This window comes from Rhinolophus sinicus, linkage group LG04, assembly GCF_036562045.2.
Source record: "Rhinolophus sinicus isolate RSC01 linkage group LG04, ASM3656204v1, whole genome shotgun sequence".
NCBI classification, from domain to species: Eukaryota; Metazoa; Chordata; class Mammalia; order Chiroptera; family Rhinolophidae; genus Rhinolophus; species Rhinolophus sinicus.
In genome coordinates this window covers 187,829,092-187,847,094 of record NC_133754.1, presented here as the reverse complement: position 1 = coordinate 187,847,094, position 18,003 = coordinate 187,829,092, and the positions used below count along the sequence as shown (strand labels likewise).

The window sequence follows — 18,003 nt, the reverse complement described above, 5'->3', positions numbered from 1 at the left end:
TATGAATCGCAGAGGTGGGTTTGACTGTGAAACTTGGCAGTGGAGAGCTCGGGTCAGTGCAGAAAGTGAGGACTGGACCGAGGGGACCGTGAGACAGGCGGCTTGTTCTTCCCAGGCTTACTGAGCAGTGTCTCGTCCCCGGGACCCGCCCCAGGGCCAGAGTCCAGAGGCAGAGATGGAAGTTCAACACGTTTGTCAGCATCACTTGTATTTTCAAGTATTTTTAACTAGGGAAACTTCAAGCTATACAAAGGAACAGGCTAACAAAGCACGTGCTCACACCCCTCCCTGCTTCATCCACACCCTCCCTGGGGCATCTGCACCTGCAGCAGTTGGAAGGGGCTGAAATACAGGGTCAGAGTCAGTGGAACATCTGCGAGGTGCTCCGGGTGGCCGCCCAGCTTCGGCGCAGCCTGGTGAGGGGATGCCAGGCTGGGGATGTGCTGCGTGTCCCCCAACCCCTCCCGGTAAGAGGCTGTGCTCCTCGCACGGCTGCAGCCTGAGGCCTCGTCCCAGGCAGCCCAGCTCTGCCTTTACAGGTGTCCCTGTTGAGGGTACACCTGGAAGAGAACCTCACTCCAGCACTTTTCTTACTAGACCATCTGTCTGAAGTCGGTTTTGATAACAGAACCCACTTTTCACCAAGGGGCGGGAGCACGAAGTGTAGTTCCCTGTAGATCAGAGGGTCTAACAGTTTAAACATCTTTTGAAAATTCAACCACATGGTCTCCAAAAACGCTCTAACAGTTGAAGAACCCAATCTACCTGACTTGAAACACGCACTGGGGTCAGGCCCAGGCAGCAGTGCTGAGACTGCCTTGGCCCCGTGGCAGGTGGCTGACGCTTCATATACCAGCACAAGTCACTGTTGTGACGAGGACAAGATGCGTGCCCTGGCGTTAGAGGACAGTCACGATTCTCATAAAGAACTGGCTAAGTCAGAAAAAAGGCACAGTGCACAGGAATTTTAGAATTTATTAAATAAGCTGTCAATTTGAACAGGAGGGAAAAATTTAAAAATAACATCTACATGAAAACAGCCCAAAAAGCAGCGTGCATGTTACGCCTCTCTGCGTCGGATCGGAAAGCGGTTGGAAAGGCACCCTGGGAGACCTCGTGCTAACCCCAGGAGGCTCAGCACGTCCTCTAAATTCCTGAATTCTGAACGTCATTGTACAAAAGGCCACTTGAAACGGTACCAAAACCCTCCAGCCAAAAGCAGCTTTTCAAAACCGAAGGCCCCTGAAGGTATTAGATGGTTTCACAGTGTGGACACCTGTGCGACCTTGGTCCCCGTGGGAGGATGGCATCTGCCACATGGGGTGTCTGCACTCAGGCCAGGCCACCAACCACAGGAGCCAGCCCTGTGAAGCCACAGGAGGGACTGGGCACCAGAGGGGTATGGAGAGGCGGCCGAGAGGCCCGAGCCCAATCCAAGGCAACCCTCTGAATTCCGGCTCATTTAGTGTTTTTCTCGACTGGTGAAATGAAGTATGATCAACTGAACTTATCTTACAATGAATGTTCTGGAATGAGAATGGAAACCGCGCATCACAGAATTGCTGTTTCCATGTTCAGTAACTTAAAAAAACTCAATGGCTTTTATAAAAACATCTTCCAATAGCTTATTAGTCTAAAACACAGCAGGGGTTTCCCAGAAGCGCTGCGTGGGCCGCCTGTGGGAGCTGCTCCTCCTCGCGGTTGGCTAATAATACTGTTCCAGGTCATGAAATTAGTATCTCATGATAAATATTTTTACTGTGGGCGAAGACTGCGTATTTCAAGACGCAATGGCATTTTTAAACCCAGCCAGTAGTGATTTCAGGATGTAAACAGCTGCGAGCTGGGAGCTTCTCCGTGGTTCTCAAGACTCCTCATCCTCTTTAATTTCAGAAATTCTGTCTATAGATTTAAGGATTTCGGCAACGAGATTCAGTGTTTCAGCCCCAGAAACCAGCTGCCTAAAATGAAAACATGGATATTACGGGCTGCCAGCAGCGCCGGGCAACAGATGGGCAAGCGACGGGCAAGCCATCAGGGCCCAGGACATGCTGAGTGAGCAGCACAGAAAGCACAGCCTTTCTCACACACGTGACTGTGCTGTGCATACGGCTGCCCTTGCAGCGCTCTGCCGGAGGGACAGACAGTGAGGGTGACTCGTGACACGGCCGGCAGCGTGCTAGGGATCTCCAGCGTGCATGCCGGTGGGGGAGCTGTGCCTCAGACGTGTCTATCGTTAATGCCCGAGCCGCCCAGGTAAGAAGGGCTGTTGGCATGCTGCGGTTAGAACCTGCTGGCCCGTCGTGGGGCCTCGGGGTTCAGAGCACCATGGAGCGCACGCCCCCCCAGCCCCCAGCCCCGGCACTCACTTTATTGAGGCACGTGAGTTGTCCATGACAGCACGGAGGTTCTGCAAGGCCACGTCGGTGTTCTGTTTCACCACCATCAGGCTAGCGCCCTGGCCCGAGCGCAGGGCCTCGTTCTCCCGCTTGAAGTTACAGACCTGCGCCTGTGGAGGGTGAACAGGAGCTTCTAAAAGGCAGTCCGACTAGAACCAAACATCACACCTTAGTAGAGGCGGCTGAGGGCACGGGGGCTTGGCCCCCCAACAGTAGGTGCTCTTTCCTAACTGGGGGCTCCTAATGCTGTGCCCAGTCCACCTTCAGCACTAACCCACAGGAATCAGAGATTCGTTCAAGTGTACGTGCCACGCAGGAACCCAGTGCCTGCTGCGACCCTCATGAAGCAGATGCAGCAGGCTGAGGGCCCGGGGCCTTCATTTGGGCCCGAGAGGAGCTCATGCGGCCCTGGCACGTGTGTCGTCCGTTGGGGAGGGAAGAGCCCCAACAGAGGTGGTTTCGTGTCTTTTCTGGAAGTCACTTAATTCACAAACATGGAAACTTGAGACCTTCTAATTACCTGGAGCAAGTTTATTTCTTGTTTTAGTTTCATGACGTGATTTTCTGCCTTTACAGCCCGTTTCTGTTACCAAAAAAAAAAAAAAAAAAAAAAGGCATCAGTGACATGGCAACACGGACACAGGACGTGGCCCTCCTTCCCAACGCCTCTGCTCTCACCCAGTACCCCCCCGCCAGCTCCCGCCAGCAGACAGCCACCGGGAGGGAGGGACCCCTTCTTAGCAACTGTGCCGCTGCTCACGGATGGCCTCTGGGACGGCCCAGGGCAGCGCATGGGTGCACCTCAGGGACACAGCCCCCATTGCACATCCCGCCAGCGGCGTCACCCCGCCAGCGCCCTGCCCCTCCCCCTTCGTACGGTCATCAGCTCCAGGTTCTGCTCCACCTGCTGGACCACGGATTCCAGGTCATGATAGTCACTCTCCTCCTTTATCATTTTTGCTTCTAACTTCCGCTCAAGCGTCCTCACCCTTGTTGAAGAACAAACCGTGTTACTGAGAACTCACGGACCAACTGTAAGACTACTCTTAAAGGGGCTGTCACTGGATCCATTCGATAAAAACCACAAGCGCCCAGTGTTTCGGAAAGAACCGTGTCCGTGAGGCGCAGACGTGGGGCCATAACCTCGGCCGGCCCGAGGGGCACCTGCCAGCCCCGCCGCTGTGCCCTGAGTGTGACGGATTCGAGACAATACATTGGACACAGAACACGGGACACGCATCGGGTGCTAAGGATTCAGTCAGTGAAGCCCAGACTCAGCTCAGCCTGTCACCGGGCTCCCACTTCACACTGGACTTGAGTGGCAGCAGGAGTTCAGAACTGCAGCCCTGACCTGAGGCTTACATTTCTGTCTGTGTCTCAGAGAAGCTCTGAATCTCTGTCAGCTTTCTTCTTAGCTTAGAATTCTCATCTTTCAGCTGTGGAGAAAGAAAAGCCTTATTAGAACTCAGTGTGTCTCAGTCAAAACAGATCTGCACTTCCGCAATTCGACTCTGGCACGTCTGCCTTGATAAACACAAATAGTCTGGAGTCACCACAGTCCGCTTCCAGAGGAAAACCACGAGCGAAGGGTCCTACTTAAGGCCCATGGCCATGTCTCCCCTCTTACTCACGACTTTTTAGGTAATTGCAATTTAAAAAATCTCCTTTACCCAGAACACTTGGCACGCTGCCCAAGCGCTAGCAGGAGGGACCCCTTCCTGCGGGATAGCCCTTTGAGGGTCTCCACTCCGTTCCAGTTCATTCGTAGATGGGTGTGCCCTACAGCCCTTCCCAGCACGTCTCCGTCGGCCACATTCATGCTGGGTCAGCACCAGGGACAGTGCTCCACACGGAGACGCTACAGCGGCTGCCACACCACAGACTGTCTTGTCCTGGGAGCCAAATCCCCCCAGAAGCTCCAGACTGTCTCCCAAAGTGCTGCTGACACGGGTCATTCACCGTGTCCCCCCTCACTTACTGCTTCGTAACTTATCTGCAGCGTCCGAAGGTGCCTGTCTCCCGGAGACTCTCCGTGGGCTGCAAAGTCTGCACCAGGGCTCCCCGCCGGAGAGGCGCGAGAGTCAGAGTCACTCAGCGTCCACGGGGGCAGAGACTCGGGCCCCACCAGCTCCGATGGGCTGGAGAAGAAGGAGACGTACGTGCTACAGGGCGACGTGTTGGCAGCCACCCTCGCAGAGTGGCTCTGCTCCACAGCAGACGGCAGGTAGGCCCCGTCCCAACCGTCGTCCTCGTCCTCGACCTCATCCAGGAGGTTGCCAGTCCCTGTTGGGTCTTCAAAAAACGGCTGCTGGTATTCCAGGCCAAACCCCACGGTTTGGCAGGTTGGGGAGTTGCGGTCGAGCCCCAGTGAGTGCCTCGTGGCTTCCTAAAGGAAACAGCAGGAGGCAAGGCTGAGACCCAGAAGCCACCGCAGGCCTTTCTTCCTGGATGTTCAACGTTGAAACGTGAAGACCCTATCTTGTCTACCGGGGCAGATGAGAGACGGGAGAGGCCACAGCTTAGCACACACAACTTCCCCACCAGCATCAGCAGCTGCCTCGCCTTCCCCAGGCCTCCTGCCTGCAGAACCTCTTCCAAAAGGAGGTCGCGAGTCAGGAGAGAGATGCTGGGGGTGGGATGGGGGGAGGGTCTGTCTGAAGTCCCGGCAAACTCCTTACTCCTTATGTTTACCTTTGCATAAAGTCTGCTGTTGGCTGTGTCCTCTTTCGACAGGCTGAGGTTCTTGGTTTTCAGGAACTCTTTAAAGGAGAAAGGATTTGCCTCTTCAAGTTCTTCAAGTTTATCATCTAAGACAGCAACAGACATTGCAAATGTGAAGTCTCCTGAAGGTCAATGAAAGGAAACTTTCCTATTCTTTTCTCTTTCCAAAACAAGAACACATCTAAAATCGGGAAGGCCACCCTCGGGGCCACCAGAACTCGGTGACACTAGGAAACGAGAAAGCTGGCCTACTTCCACTCCCGCCTTCCCGTCCCCAAGCCAGCCCTCAGCTCCCACATGGCTGCCCACGGGGACCACGTGAGGCAGGCGTCTGCACTCCCACACAGGCTGTCAGCTTGGCCTGGGCGTGCCCTGGGCTGGGGGCCGTCAGAGCTCCCAAGGCCCCACCAAGCTGGGTGGCACTGCCCCACCTCCATCCCTTCCCTACTCACTCGTCCACCTCTTCCTTCCCCTTCCCGCTCTCCCAGTACCTACCCAGCCATACCACAGCCCTTTTGGTCCACCAGTTATCTGAGCCCCGGTGCCAACCTTGTGTAAAGCTGGCTCCTGTAACTCCAGCCCTTGCTGTCTCCTCAGACCTCCAGAAGTGACTTCCCACCTCTCTGCCGTCCCTCACATCTTGGGTTGGACCCTTTTCCCTTCTACCTGAGGGTCAAGATTGAATCCGTGGGCTCTACCCCCATATGCTGCCAGGCTCCAGGTACACTAGTTACAGGCTGTCAGATCAACAATCTCACCACCAGGCACCTGACTGGCATTGTGCTGGACGGAGAGAAGAAGGGATTACTGAACTACTCTACCTCCAAAATGTGTCTCCTGGACTTCTGATGGGCCTTACTTTGTACACTTCCCCTTTCCACAGACAACACCTACAGAGACATCGTCACCCCACTGTGATCGTGGGAAGCCCTTACGACCACGACCTTCTTCCAACATGGGGTCTCAACTGCAGTGGTTCTCATAGCCTGGGGACCTTTAAAAACACCCGCCTGTGGGCTCCTGCCCTGGAGATGGTCTGCCTTCCATGGGCCCTGGCAACTGTGATTCTGAAACAGCTCCCACTAGGTTTTGATGCCCAGTGGGGCTGCACATGTCTTCCTCTGTCTGTGACACCTCCTGAATGCTCTCCTGGGTTGCCATTAGTTTCTCAGGCCCTGATGTAACCACCTAGACACTGGCTGCAGCCCTGGGGGCAGGCGGAGCAGCCGCTAGGGGAGACTGAGGCTGAACGAACTGCCCAGCTGCTCCAGCTGGTTTTCGGTCATGGCCCTTCAGGTGAGGGCTCCCTTGCCCTCCCCTCCACCATCTGGAAAAACAAGGTGGCCATCCTGGCACTTACCGTCCTATATTGGAACTGTCTGTCGGGAGGGGGGTGTCTCCCCAAGACCAGACTGTGAGCTCCTAGTGGGCGGGACTGCTCTCCACCTTTGTATTCCCAGTGCTGGGCCACGGGGTGAGTTAACGCTCAGCAGAGCTACCTGCGCACAAGCAGTGCTGGGAGCGGGGTCCCTAAGCCTGGTCTCACCTGTGTCGCCCACGGAAGCTAGCACCGGACTGGGCACATAGCACATAAACGTCGGCCGAATGCCGAAGAAGTGGGAGTCCAGGTCCCTGCCCCGGGGGCGCGCACAGTCTAACTGGGGGAGACAGGACCGGCGCTCGGAGAACGCGGGAGCTGGAACAACAACGAGAGCGGCCTCACCGCGCGCCGGCGGGCGCCCTGCGTGGCGGCCTCCCTGGCCCAGGGCACGACCAGCGAGGGGCCGGAGGCCAGCGCCCCCCTGCACGGCGGGCTTGGGGCGCCCGCCTCCGTCGGCGGCCGGCCGCTTCGGGCCGCGGGACCCCGGGCTCGCCCTCCCTCCCGGCCCCCAGCCGGCCCGGCTCTGCCCGCCGCTCACCGTCCGAAATGACGAGGCTGCGGGCCCGGGACAGCGGGGTGACGCCCGGGCGGCGCGCGTAGCCCGCCATCGCCGTGGGCCCGGCGGCGCCGCCCTCCCTAGCCCGGCAGCGGCGGCCCCATGGCCGCGGCCCGACTCGCCCACCCCAGTCGCCCGCCGCTCGGCCGCCGCTCCGAGCCCCTCTCCCCGGCTTCCGCTCCGAGCCCCGGAAGCGACCGGCCGACCGCCGCGGACCGGCGTCGGGGAGGCGGGGCCGGGGCGGGGCCGGAAGTGACGGCAGAAGGGTGGGTGGAGACCCAAGATGGCGGCCGTGGTGCTGGCGGCGACGCAACTGCTGCGAGGCTCGCGCTCGTGGGGCCGCCGGCCGCTGAGGTGAGCGGGGCGCCGGCTCGCGTGTCTCGGGGCGCCCCGCCTCCGCTCTCCCCACGCCCAGACGCGGCCGGGCGCGGACTGCGGGGCCCCGCCTCGTCCCGGAGGCCACGGGACGCTGCCCTGCCCGGCGCCGCGCGCCCCGAGCCCCACCCGCCTGTCCTCGCCCCGGCTGCTGGGCCCGCTCCCGCGCTCGCCTCCCGGGCCGACGGGGCTCGACGGCGGGCACGTGGCGCCCCCGCCGGCCCTGCAGCCGCGCGCCCCCGGGAGGCCGAGCCTGTGCGCCCTTGACGGCCGTGCTCCGCCCACTCGCCGCTTGACCCCTGGCGGTTTGCGTCCCCACCGCCCTCCCGCCCGGTGGCCGGGCCTGCCTGTCTCCCACTGCCGCGCTCATTCGGGCAGCAGACGGGTGCTGACCCGTCACTATGTCCGGGCTCTGGGGGCCCAGGGGCGCGGTGTAAGTCGCTGTCCGCGGGCCGTAGACACAGACAGGAGCCTGCGCGGTCTCCGCAGTCACGCAAATGCTTTGAAGGGAGTGAGCAGCGTTCAGTGATAGGACCTAACAGGAGAGACTAAGTCCCGGTGGAACCATGAGGGGTAGCTTCTCCGACCACGTGACATTACATCAGCGGTGAAAGATGAGCAAAGGGTCGGCCATGTGCCAAGTGCGGGTGAGCGCAGGGGGGCTGGAACAGTGAGAAAGGGCTTTGGGGATGATGGTGAGCCAGGTGTGTTCCAGGCATGGGACTGGGACCTCCAGACGGAGCGGCTGGGATGGGGACTTGGGGGCCAGGCCCTGTGGGTCCTTCCAGGCCAGCTTCGAGGGTGCGGCTTCTGTATAGTCTGCAGTGGGGCTGTTGAGGGGCAGCGCTCTGCCACGTGCTGTGTGCATAGGAACTGGTTTCCCCCTGCACGGCCCCCTCCCTGAGGTGCTTGCACAGAGATGGCAGTCCAGACCCAAATAACTGAGCCAACGTGCCACAGGTCCCTGGGCCCAGGCAGGATGTGCACCCAGTGCTCTTGACAACACTGCATCTCCTTTAGAAAGGCAGACATTGACCATAGAGGAGACACAACACGAGTGACTGCACTAAGTGGTCACCACAGGTTCCGTCACTGCAAGGCTTTTGTAACTGGGTCATTTCTGTGTTTCAGGTTTGGAGCCCCTGCGTACAGACAGTTTAGCAGTGGTGGAGCCTATCCCAACATCCCCCTCTCCTGTCCCTTACCTGGAGTACCCAAGCCTGTTTTTGCTACAGTTGATGGACAGGAAAAGTTTGAAACCAAAGTTACCACACTGGAAAATGGGCTGCGCGTGGCATCCCAAAATAAATTCGGACAGTTCTGTACAGTAGGAAGTAAGTACCGATAGTGGTGTTGTGGGAGGTCCCGTTGGTTTTAACAGTCGCCTGTCACTTGTAATTAGTACATCATTTATGAGTTGCATCCCGAATGAAAAGGCGTGCTGTGAAACCTGAAAGCCTAGTAACCAAAGTATGAATGGTGGCCGTTTTGGTGGTGGGTTTTTTCCCTTTTTCTACCTTTCTGTAATTACAAATTTTCAACCACAGATATACAGTGTACAGTTCCGTAAATGTTGACTTATGTGGCTAGCTGTAAAACCTTCATCACAAGATGACGAATATGGCCCTCACCCCCACATAAGGAAATCTGGCCAGTTAGTCATATTCACAGTTCTAATTTACAAGGTCTTTTCTGATTAAATCTTTCATTTTGAACATTGATTTAACCTGTCACTTTTTTTTTATTGCCAGTTCTTATTAATTCAGGATCAAGGTATGAAGCGAAATATCTTAGTGGAATTGCTCACTTTTTGGAAAAGTTGGCATTTTCGGTCAGTATCCATTTGTGAATTTTGAGACTGTCTTTGAGAAGAATCTATTAAGTTTCGCTTTTCTAGAATTGTTACTTTAATAAATGATTAGGTTGCCAAGTTAATGACAATACGAGATAATTTCATTTTCTGTGTTTTGAAAGCAAAAGTAAAATTTCTTCTTAAAAATTGTAGTTCAGGGGTTGGTTTGGATTGCTGAAACCTAACTAGGTTTTCTTACTTGTTTTCACTAGTCCACCAGTCAATTTGATAGCAAAGATGAAATCCTGCTTACCTTGGAAAAGCACGGGGGTATTTGCGACTGCCAGACGTCAAGGTACACCAGCTTTTACATACAAGCTTGTTTTGCATCCACGTGGGACTGTTCTCATGTGTGGTCAGAGTCCCACTGAGCCCCTCCCGTCAGAGAGGCTGTGGGGTCAACGGTGAGAAGTGAGCGCTGGCCAGGGCTGAGAGTTGGGTGGGCAGAACACACAGGTGGCAACACTTACACAGAGCCACGCGGTCCTCAGAGGGCTGCTTACCTGTGAGTGGAGCCAGGCAGTGGCTGGGCTCTGGGGACACAGTAGGCCCTGTCCCCAAGATGCTCATAGATGGGGCAGAAGGTTACGCCCAGTTAATGGACACAAGATCCAGGAACCAAGGCTGGTGGGAGCAACTAACCTGGTCTGGAGTCAGGAAAGGAATGACAGAGAACTTGACGTTGGGGCTGGTTCTTGAAGGACTTTGCCAAATGGAACAAAGGGAGGAGGGTCAGACTGGGAACAGCAGGTGGAAAGGCTCAGCCTGGGAGAGGCAGTGATGTGTTTGGGGATGGGGGGCCCAGTAGCTGGAGCACAGATGGGTGTGGGTGCTGTGGACGGGGGCAGGTGGGGTTTGTCTCCCACGTGGGGAGTGCATTCAGAAAGCTGTGTTCAGGGCAAGGGGAGATGGGCTGACAAGACCACACTGTGTGAAGTGGTTGATTGTCTAAATGAGTGACGAACATTATGTATAAAAGGCAGGTTAAGTGCGAAGAATAAGAGTTAGTGTGGAGGCAACATACTCACATTTTCAAAAAAAGTCTGTTCAGAAACCTCTGGCTCCCAGCTGCCCATCAAGGGAAGTCCAGGCGCGTGGCCTGGTGTTGGAGCCTCTGTGTTCTTGCCCGAAACCTCCTCCTCCAACTCTCCAGGGAACTGGTCAGGCAGCCCCGTGTCCTGCCCCCGATGCCGCTCAGGCTTTTGCCCCTGCCGCTGTCCCACATGGTTCTGCGGCTCCTCTGCAAAGGCACTGGTGGCTGTGTTCCCCTCCCCCCACGGCTCACGCTGTCCGCCTGGCAGTGGTGTCTGTTCTGCACAGTCTCCCCCTTGACTCTGCTCCATCTCGTGGTTCTGTGGTTGTCATGTGCCTTCCCTGACTGACCAGTGCTGCGTGCTGTGAGCTAATGCTACTACCGGTCTTTGTCCCCCGCCATCTAAGGCCAGGCACGTTCCTACACTGGCAGTGAGTTCATGCAGGAGACACTCAGACTGCAGGATGAAATGGTTCACCATGGAGGGAGCCTGCGCTTGAGGAAACCTCAGCTGGCTCTCGTCCTTCTCGCTGCGCGTGTCTTTTCCTCCACGCGCAGCCTGTATCCGCTGTGGTTCCCACCTGCCAGGAGTTGACATTGTGAGACGGGAAAGAGGAAAGCACTGTGCCGACTGTGGCTGTGCATTGCTGAAAAGTCCCCACTGCGTGCACCTGTCGTGATCTCGGTGCCCGGCGTTGTTGGTTTTTTCCAGAGACACCACTATGTATGCTGTGTCTGCTGATTCTAAGGGCCTAGACACGGTGGTTGGCTTGCTGGCTGACGTGGTCCTGCACCCTAGGCTAACAGGTGGGCATCCAGGCCGTGTGAGGGGCCGTGGGGGAGGGGAGCAGTGCCCCTGGAGGAGCACTGCTGTTGGAGCCCTCTGGCTCGCCGACCTGTGAGTTGGCACAGTTTCAGTGGGAATAATGCCAATGAGTGGGACAGTCCTGGGTGCTTCATGCTCTGGGACAGCTCTCTGCACCCTTTGATATGTTGCTAATATTGGTGCTCTCATTTTGGAAGGGCATCTTGACTGTTTTTAAACACCCCAACTGCCATGTCTCTGTCTCCATTCCCTTCCTTGGCCTTGCAAATGGCAGGACTCTGAACTCCCTGCCAGGAGGGGGCCATGCTGGCTGCCCCAGCCAGTCTGACCGCCTCTTTTCCTGCAGCCTGGCCTGTGTCCCAGGGCGTTAGCTCTGCGTTAGATCTCTCTGGTCCTTGCTCTATGAGCTGACATTGGCACCTTCACCATTGTTGTCTTATCCTCACAGACGGGGTGGGACCAGGCCTGAGTGCCCCTGGGGCAGGAGGCTGAGGGGGTTGCTTTGTGGCAGAGCCAGCGGGTGAGAGGCCCCATTCCGCCAGGTCGCTGCCCACCTGGCACTCTCCCCCTCACTCACACACGTGTGCCCCAGACGGAGGCAGAGGAGACTGCCAGCACCCACTCGCCGGGGACGCCAGGCCCAGCTCCATGCTGGCCTGCGCGGTCTGAGCCGTGTCTTTGGGTCTTTTGCAGATGAAGAAATTGAGATGGCGCGAATGGCTATCCAGTTTGAGCTGGAGGACCTCAATATGCGGCCTGACCCGGAACCGCTTCTCACAGAAATGATTCATGAGGTGAGACAGAGAACCCCGTCGGTGGCCCCGACACCAGGGTGGTTGGCGGGGTTGTTTGCCTGCCTGCTGTCCTCGCAGGTTGTGGCTGTTGGCAGGATGCTCTTAATTTCTGACTCCGTTCTTCCAGTAACGACAGCCTTCCGACGTCATCTCTAGAATGATCCTGGTGTTTTACAATTTTATGAGTTTCTGTTCTAGAGAGACAGATTTCACTGTTTACTGAACACACAGGGCTGTCGCTGCCCCACCGTAGCTGATGGGCGTCCCCGAGGACGGTGGGAACACAGCAGGCACATCTCGCCTGATGAAAGCTGGTCGTGTCTCTGTCACTCATGCTGCTCTCACTTCCTGTGTCAGGCTGCTTACAGGGAGAACACAGTTGGTCTCCACCGTTTCTGCCCCACGGAAAACATAGTGAAGATTGACCGAGAGATGCTTCATTCCTACCTGCGAAACTACTACACCCCTGAGCGCATGGTGCTGGCAGGCGTGGGGGTCGAGCACGACGACCTGGTAGAATGCGCCAGAAAGCACCTGGTGGGCACCCGGCCAGCCTGGGGCAGCCAGACGGCAGGGGACGTGGATCGGTCCGTAGCACAGTACACCGGAGGGGTCGTCAAGGTAAAGCGATCTGGGGAGACCTGTGGCCTCGGGCTGTGGGCGCTTGCTTTACACGAACTCTTTTCCGTCCGTCCGTCCGTGTATTTGTTCTGAGGCTATTAGACAGGCCTTGTGCTCGTGGTGTTACCTGAGCACACCCCCTGCTCTCAGCACGACACTGTCCCATGTGGGGCGGGGTTAGCTTCGCAGGGGCCGAGCAAGGACGGCCTTCCCTAAGATGAGCGGACCTGGGAGGTTTGCGAGGCCTGGTTCCCTTGTGTATTCTTCCTGTTACAGCTGGAAAGAGACATGTCCAATGTCAGCCCGGGCCCTGCCCCGTTTCCCGAGCTCACACACATCATGATCGGGCTGGAGAGCTGCTCCTTCCTGGTAAGTCCCGCTGCGCCAGCATAGCGTGCGCCCCGGGCCGTGTCCCTTGCCGAGCCTGCCCTCCCGTCCCCGCAGGAGGGAGACTTCATCCCCTTCGCTGTGCTGAACATGATGATGGGTGGCGGAGGCTCGTTCTCAGCCGGAGGGCCCGGCAAGGGCATGTTCACCAGGCTGTACCTCAACGTGCTCAACAGGTGGGCGGCGCCTTCCCCTCGCAGTCCCTGGGGCCACCAGGTCCAGCCGAGGGCCATCGGGCCGTGGTGCCACCTTGCCGGCCTCCTTTTCTCCTGTCCCTGCAGGCACCACTGGATGTACAACGCGACTGCCTACCACCACAGCTACGAGGACACGGGCCTCCTGTGTATCCACGCCAGCGCCGACCCCAGGCAGGTGAGGATCCAGCTGCGTGGCCGCCGCCTCCCCCGTGGCTCGCGGCTCAGGAGCCTCAGCTGCTGTTTGGGACCAGGGCGTGCCCCTGCAGCGCTGGGTGAATGTCACACCCCCTGCCCCCCCCCACAGGTCCGGGAAATGGTGGAGATCATCACCAAGGAGTTCATTTCCATGGCTGGAACTGTGGACGTGGTAAGGACAGCGGGGCACTGCCCCAGCTCCCCCACAGCGGGTGGGCTGTGCTCTGTGCCCCCAGCGCCAGTGTCCCCGCCAGAATAGTGCAGCCTGCGGGTGACCCAGGTCCACAGCTGAGCTGCTCCCTGTGGGGAGCCCTCCTTGGTCTTCATAGCATTTTCTAGCTTCCTGCAGGCCCTGCTGTGTTCTAAGCGAGGGTTTTCTTCTCTCGCTTTGTTAGCTCAGGTTTTGATAACCATCCATGTTCAGAAGTCTGTTACTTCCTGGACTGGAGCTGGTACACGTAGGTTTTGTGCACACAGGCACACGTACACGCTCACACACACGTATACGTGCATAGATACACACATGCAAACACGTATGTGCACGTGCGGTACCAGATAAGCCCATAGGCGAGGCCGTGTGCCTCGTGTTGGCACTTCTGTTTCTCCTTTAGAATTTATTTTCTGCACGTCTCATTTTTTGCAGTAATCTTACATTCCCTTTTTAATCAGAAAAGTCCACGTTATTTTAAAACTAGAAACATTCACGATTCTGTTAGTGCCCTGCTGGAGAAACAGGACTTTCCTCTAACATGGAGTCAATTTAAGGGCAATGTTATTATTTGAAGTTGCAAACATTAAAGAGGCCTGTCTTAAATTAGGAATTACTGTATTTAAAGAAATGACAGAATTTCAACAGCCAGCAAGCGTGTCATATTTGTTCTTCAAAGTCCGTCAGGTGGCACTTCCCACCAGCCCTGTCCTGTGCCCTCCAACTCCAGGCTGGACTCCATGGACCAAGTTTGCTGGGCTTGGTTTTCAATTCCAGGCTTGGTCACGGGCTCAGGGTGCAGAGTTGGTAGACGGAGCTGGTTTCCTCAGGACTCCCCAGGAGCAGTGAACCTTGGGGTTTGGGTGGAGCCCCGGAACCTGGGCTTCATTTCCTCGTGATTTCAACGTGTGCCCAGCTTCGGGGTCCCAGGGCTTGGGTGTTTGAAACTTTACCTTTCATGTGCTGCGGGGTGACTTTAACCATGAACAAGAGCTCCAGGGAAGCGTGTTTCCTCCATATTTGAAGTGTGGTGAAGGCCCTGGAAAGCAAGAGCCAGTCCCCCAGGAAATGCGCATGAGGAAGCGTGGCGGGACGTGCTCGTGACTTGGGCACAGGGGCAGCCCGTCTTCCTTGGTTCGGCCTGGGGGCAGGGCACATTCTCAAAAGCCATTGTGCTGGCTGAGGCGTGTGGCGGTGCCCGATGACGGTGTGGGGCCCGCTGGGAACCCCCACGGGGCCTGGCTGTCGCCTCAGGTGGAGCTGGAGCGAGCCAAGACGCAGCTGATGTCCATGCTGATGATGAACCTGGAGTCCAGGCCTGTCATCTTTGAGGACGTGGGACGGCAGGTGCTGGCGACCCGCTCCCGGAAGCTGCCCCACGAGCTGTGCGCGCTCATCCGTGAGTGTGTGCTCGCGGGCCCGCGGCTGGAGGGCGGGCAGGGGCAGGGGCGGTGCTGCCCTTCGTGGCTCTGGCAGGTGTCCGGCCTCCCACGAGGAATCTTCAGGGGGCCCTTGGGCTGCCTCCAATTGGGCGTCACATTTTATTTGCCTGTGGCCGTGGGGGACAGGTTTTTCTTAGTGTTGTCAGGTTCTCGGGCTGCGAGCCCAGAGGGTCAGCACTAAGGCTCTGTCGTGCCGTGAGTTACCTGGTGTGAAGCTGACACAGCCGCGTAGTGTCTCCTGGGCTTGGAGCGCTGCGGGGACCCTTGTCCTCCCTTGGGGAAGCCCCAGACCCAGGGGTGCCACATGCCCGGTCTCCCTCAGGCCTCCTGCTCGGGGTGCTGCCACCTCCCCAGCTGTGCACGCAGCCCTGACCCGTCACATGGGACATTCATGAGACGAGGAGCTTTCTCTCTCACTTACGTTAGCTCCTGTTGGGCGGGCTGTCCTGCTGCGTTTGAAATCATTCTAAACCGCTGACACCTGCCCATGCACTAAGAAGGACTCACTGTCCTTTGCCCTGTGACCGGCTGGTGCACACTTGGCTGCACCTGGGGCTTCTGGAGCACTCAGCACCTCCTGCCAGGTGGGGGGGTCACCGGCAGTCCAGCCCCCCTTGGGTTGTCCCCTCGGTCCGCTTAGTGACCACACCATGACGCGGAGACACAGAACCATGTGGGCATCAGGCTTCCTGTCCTTTGCTCTCTGCCAGGCGACGTGAAACCAGAAGATGTCAGGAGGGTCTCTTCTAAGATGCTGCGCGGGAAACCCGCGGTGGCTGCACTGGGCGACCTGGCCGACCTGCCGTCGTACGAGCACATCCAGGCGGCGCTGTCCAGCAGGGATGGCCGCCTGCCCAGGACCTACCGGCTCTTCCGATAGAAGGACAAGAGCTGCAGAGCATTTTTGGAGGTGAATTCAGTGCACAAACTCAAATGGAGCAAACCACAGACGCTTCTCCTCAACTTGAACAATGCATTTCGTGTCGTTGGAGTGCCCAGCCCCTCCTTCTGAATTGAGCATGCCAGTCATAGAGTAAATGCCCGCCTTCACCCAGCTGAGCCAAGGTACCCAGGGCAGTGTCATACCTCTCGCAAGTCCAGTGGTCAGGGTGGGTAAGCGCCAAACTATCATCACCGAGGCCGGTGGGCCCGTCAGAGCCCTGCCTGGCTTCCTGACAGGTCTGTGCCACCCACACCGAGCTGCCACCTCCTGTGATGGTCACTAAGGACCGTGATGGTGCCAGGGCGAGGCCAAGGCCCATGGTCTGCTGACACCGCAGAGGAAATGGCGGCTGCCACCCAGGACGGTGCTATCAAAGGCAACTTCCCTGACACCAGGTGCGGAAGTGGCCGGAGACCTTTTGTCCCTGTGCCCCTTCAGTTTGACCCCATGTTGCGAAGCCTCTTCCCCTTAATTGCAGGATGCATTCTGGTTTCAGAGGTGTCGGGACACGTGGGGTGCGAGAGGGTTCCTAGAATTGGTGGTCGATGGCCACATTTTCAAAGATGGGGAACACTCAGGAGCTGTAGGTCTCACGGGCCTGTGGGTGTTGCACAAGCGAAAGGTCAAGTGACCTTGGTCAAACAGGATAGATTTGTGGTTCTCAAACTCAGGCACCCACAGAACCCCGTTTCCGTGTGTGGGGGCCTGGGAACCACCTGGACGCTGCCGTGGCTGAGGGTCATGCAGATTGTTCGAGAAGACTGGTCCCCACATTATCTTTTCTGAAACTCTAAGAAGCCCAGTCTCTGCAGTTTGGACGGGAGAGAGGCCTTTTTTAAGGAAGTTGAATAAATGTGCACACATTACTGGTGTCCTGTGGTCTTCAGCGGCCTTTACGACGCATGCTGGCCGGCGGGGGCTGTGCGCCCTGCACTGCCCCGTCCACTGGGGCGGGATGGGCCCGTCGGGGCAGATAGTCCCACAGTGCACTTCCCATTGGGACACTTGCCCACGGTCACCACTGGGGAACTGGCGCAGAGAGACCAGCTCAGCTGCCACGACGCATGCATTAAGATGGGAACAGCTCATGAAGTGAAGTTGGGTGCACCTCACATAGCCTCTCAAAGCTGCAGTGAGAGTTAAGCTTTTAATGACCCGACAGCTTTACGAACATTCTGGAACTAACTGCTAACCACCTGACACAGGTGTCTGTTTGGGAAGTTTTCTCTCCCTGCTGGCCGCCTCCCCAGCTCATTGTGTGGAACACTCCTGTCCCCTCAGCCGGGACTGCTCTCTCCATGCCCTGGATGTCACCACGCTTGTCTCTCGCTGCTCCCTGCGGCCACACCTCACAGCCCCTAGTACTCAGTACTCCTGCCGTCTTCTCCCTCATCTGCCTGCCTGTAAGCACCGTGCTTCCCGAGGGCAGGCTGGCTGTCACCCTGAAGCCCAGAGCAGGGCACCAGCAAAGCGTGTCTGGGAGCGGGAGCCGGACTTCAAAAACCACCCTCACACGTGAGTGTTGCACAATTCTTTATGAAGCCTGTTTTCCAGAGACTGGCCGCTTCATTTGCATTAATTTGAATGTTTAACTTTCCAAGTGAAATGCCATCCATCTAAAACCTAAGGGCTGGTATTAAGTAAAGCACTTAACTTGGATGAATATGATTCGATGGGTAAAACGACTGCCCCAGACAAAGCTTGGTCTCCGAGTCACATTAAAATCCCTTTTCCATGGTTTGAGTCAGAAACTGCCCAGAAAGGATCCATAAAATCACACTTCAAGCCCCATTAGCACAAAAATCTTTTAACAGGAATTTGCAGTTAATTTGACTCGCAATTCAACAGCACGTCCTCAATTGGAGCCGGATTTTACACCCAGGCAATCCGAGTAAGCTCTGGAAGTGAACGGCTTTGGCTGTGCTCTGTGGAATGCCTCCCATTTGTAGCGAAAAATAGCGTGTGTACTGATTTCATTCTGTGGAAACCGATGTTCTAAAAGCTGGATATACTACTCATCAGAACCGACTTCACCTGCTCACGTCTGAGTCGTTGGCTTTCCTCACACCTGGG

General features: G+C 57.0%; 2 protein-coding genes across 4 annotated transcripts; one reads left to right on the top strand and one right to left on the bottom strand.

Annotated features, from left to right (window-relative positions):
* Positions 1 to 961: 961 nt before the first annotated feature.
* Positions 962 to 7,675, bottom strand: ENTR1 (endosome associated trafficking regulator 1). 3 transcript variants are annotated; one of them, XM_074331358.1, is made up of 10 exons: positions 7,040 to 7,675; positions 6,667 to 6,816; positions 5,670 to 5,786; positions 5,091 to 5,206; positions 4,378 to 4,785; positions 3,762 to 3,835; positions 3,277 to 3,388; positions 2,920 to 2,982; positions 2,370 to 2,509; positions 962 to 1,961 (listed from the first exon to the last, which is right to left on the bottom strand). In XM_074331358.1, exons 1-10 carry the CDS (start codon positions 7,107 to 7,109, stop codon positions 1,865 to 1,867), a joined length of 1,347 nt encoding a protein of 448 aa, XP_074187459.1. In that variant the 5' UTR covers positions 7,110 to 7,675; the 3' UTR covers positions 962 to 1,864. The 3 variants fall into 3 exon arrangements, with proteins under 3 accessions (XP_074187459.1, XP_074187461.1, XP_074187462.1); XM_074331360.1 differs by lacking the exon at positions 5,670 to 5,786 and having other exon boundaries at positions 7,040 to 7,245; XM_074331361.1 differs by lacking the exons at positions 5,670 to 5,786; positions 6,667 to 6,816 and having other exon boundaries at positions 7,040 to 7,245.
* Positions 7,297 to 16,796, top strand: PMPCA (peptidase, mitochondrial processing subunit alpha). The gene is made up of 13 exons (XM_019756773.2): positions 7,297 to 7,411; positions 8,564 to 8,766; positions 9,184 to 9,263; positions 9,497 to 9,579; positions 11,030 to 11,124; positions 11,837 to 11,937; positions 12,295 to 12,558; positions 12,835 to 12,927; positions 13,003 to 13,121; positions 13,227 to 13,317; positions 13,447 to 13,509; positions 14,800 to 14,944; positions 15,698 to 16,796. The coding sequence occupies exons 1-13, from the start codon at positions 7,341 to 7,343 to the stop codon at positions 15,865 to 15,867; spliced, it is 1,578 nt and encodes a 525-aa protein (XP_019612332.2). The 5' UTR covers positions 7,297 to 7,340; the 3' UTR covers positions 15,868 to 16,796.
* Positions 16,797 to 18,003: the final 1,207 nt, after the last annotated feature.